The 2,721-nt window shown below is 39.9% G+C and overlaps 1 protein-coding gene across 2 annotated transcripts in view; it reads right to left on the reverse strand.

Annotated features, from left to right (window-relative positions):
- Positions 1–2,721, reverse strand: part of LOC103155457 (lamina-associated polypeptide 2, isoforms beta/delta/epsilon/gamma-like) — a 22,977-nt gene that overhangs the window by 7,139 nt on the left and 13,117 nt on the right. For both annotated transcript variants that reach the window (XM_007577151.2, XM_007577150.2), the window contains exon 3: positions 2,439–2,573. In XM_007577151.2, coding sequence (XP_007577213.1) covers positions 2,439–2,573 — 135 coding nt within the window. The remainder of the gene's footprint in view (positions 1–2,438; positions 2,574–2,721) is intronic.

Here is a 2,721-nt window from a genome sequence, read left to right on the forward strand (position 1 = left end):
GCAAGGCATTTATTAACATTTGTTTGACAGGAGTGTTCAGTACGGAAAAATTTGTTGACAGTCCCTAAGTGAATCTCCGATCGCTCAGGAGGGAGCTGGAGAACGGCTGGCCGAAATTAGCATTCATAAATCGGATCAATCTTGAGCTAAACGCCGCTTGCTCGGCAGACATTGGAATATCCAACTCACAACTAACGTCACTGCAGTTGGTAACACATTAAAACCACCGGGATAAAGTTTGTTTTAGTCTGTGGCCTGTAAAAAATGCACCGACCGAGCTGAACGCCCAATAACGTCTGACGCAGTGACGTTGGTTCCAAAGCTCTATTGGCCAATAGTAGAGGAGCTGGACATAGAAGGCAGCTCTCCTCATTAACATATCGATGCAGCAGAAATGCAGCAAACGGAAAAAGACCAAGCAGAAATACAGCAAGCAGAAAAGGGAGAAGCTAAAAAAAGACTAAGCAAAATATCTATTTTTCTTGACAAAAACGCATGTTTAGGGGAAATGAAAAAGAAAATACACTCCTGATCAAAATCTTAAGACCAGTCAAAAAATTGTAAGAATTTGCATTTTGCACTATTGGATCTTAAGAAGGTTCTAAGTAGAGCTTCACAATGTTAAAAGAAGAAATCAGTGGAAGAGACAAGAGCTTTTGAGCAGGGAATTTTCTGAAAACTGCATTTACACTCAAACATGATTTTTTCAGCTGATCAAAAGTTTAAGACCAAAGTCTTTAAAAGCCAAAAGCTGTGCAAAAATCTGGATTCCATGTCATTTTCTGTAGAGTCTTTACACTGTCAAGACCTCCTGATGGCAAAAGCAAAAAACCTCACTGACTTTGAACGTGGTAGGATTGTTGAGCTGCATAAGCAAGGCCTCTCACAACGTGCCATCGCTGCTGAGGTTGGACGCAGTAAGACAGTCAATTTGAATTTTTTTGAATGATCCTGAGGGTTATGGAACAAAAAAGTCAAGTGGTAGACCCAAAGATATTTCACCAGCTCTGAGCCGCAGGATCCGATTGGCTGTCCGTCAAGACACGGGACGATCCTCTACCCAAATTAATTCCATTACTGGTGCTGACTGCAGCTCAATAACCTTCAGACGGCATCTGCGAGAGAAGGGCTTCAGAAACAAAAAAATGTCTTCAAAGGCCACGTCTTCTTCAACGCCACAAAATTGCCCGTTTGGACTTTGCAACGGTGCACCAAACATGGGACATTGAAAGGTGGAAGAAAGTTGTCTTCTCTGATTAAAAAAATGTAACCTTGATGGTCCTGATGACTTCCAACGTTGCTGGCATGACAAAGAGATCCCACCTGAGATGTTTTCTACACGGCACAGTGGTGGGGGTGCACCCCAAATCATGATTTGCGTTTTCCTTCAATGGAACAATGGAGCTTCAGGTTGTGCAGGGGCGTCAAACAGCAGCTGGCTATGTGGAGATGTTGCAGCGGGCATCCCTCATGACTGAGGGCCCTCGTCTCTGTGGTAATAATTGGGTTTTTCAACAGGACAATGCTGCAGTTCACAATGCCTGCCTGACAAAGGAGTTCTTCCAAGAGAATAACATCACTCTTTTGGACCATCCTGCATGTTCCCCTGATCTAAACCCAATTGAGAACATTTGGGGATGGATGGCAAGGGAAGTTTACAAAAATGGACATCAGTTCCAGACAGTGGATGCCCTTCGTGAAGCCATCTTCAACACTTGCAGCAACATTCCCACTAGCCTCCTGGAAACACTGGCATCAATCATGCCTAAACGATTGCTCATTACCGAGTCCTTTTTTTGACACTTTGATTTCTGTTTTGGGGGGTTTTCGGGTTTTTTTGAGCTATGGTCTTACACTTTTGATCAAATGAAAAAATCATGTTTGAGTGTAAATGCAGTTTTCAGAAAATTCCCTGCTCAAAAGCTCTTGTCTCTTGCACTGATTTCTTCTTTTAACATTGTGAAGCTCTACTTAGAACCTTCTTAAGATCCAATAGTGCAAAATGCAAATTCTTGCAATTTTTTGACTGGTCTTAAGATTTTGATCAGGAGTGTATATACATTACTTGACAGAAACTCGTGTAAGAAAAAGGAAAAACTAAATATATATTTATACTTTTATTTCTTTTTAAAATATTATGCTTTTATTTATTCCTTTATTTATATATTTCTTATTTTATTTCTTATGTCAGTTTTGGTCCTCCAAAAATATATTTATGCTTTTATTTCTTATCAAAATATATATTATTTAGACATTTATTCTTTTATTTATAGATTTATTATTTTATTTATAGATTTATTCTTTATATATTTATTATTTTATTTCTTCTTATGTCGGTTTTGGTCCTCCATATAAAAGGCCCTCAGAAGTGAGAACATGCAAATTTACAAAAATGTTGTGATCCCCGATTCAGGTACAATGAGTTGATATGTTTATACCGTCCTCTGTGTCGCTGTAGACTTCAGGCTCAGAGTTGCTATTGTGGTTGACTTGTATTTCTGTGGGAAACAGCTGTGCAGGACTATCATCCAAGAACTTCTGCAGCTTCTTCTGATACAGTTCACGGGTTGAGTCTGGATAGAACAACATGGAAAGAAATGGATGGTAAAACGAAAGATATGCATGTAACTACGGTTGTATGAATCCCGGATGACCGCCAGAGGAAAAGCACTGAACATTCCCTTCGCATATGCGCTGAATGTTCAGTGCTTTTCCTCTGGC

This window comes from Poecilia formosa, unplaced genomic scaffold, assembly GCF_000485575.1.
Source record: "Poecilia formosa unplaced genomic scaffold, Poecilia_formosa-5.1.2 Scaffold429, whole genome shotgun sequence".
NCBI lineage: Eukaryota > Metazoa > Chordata > Actinopteri > Cyprinodontiformes > Poeciliidae > Poecilia > Poecilia formosa.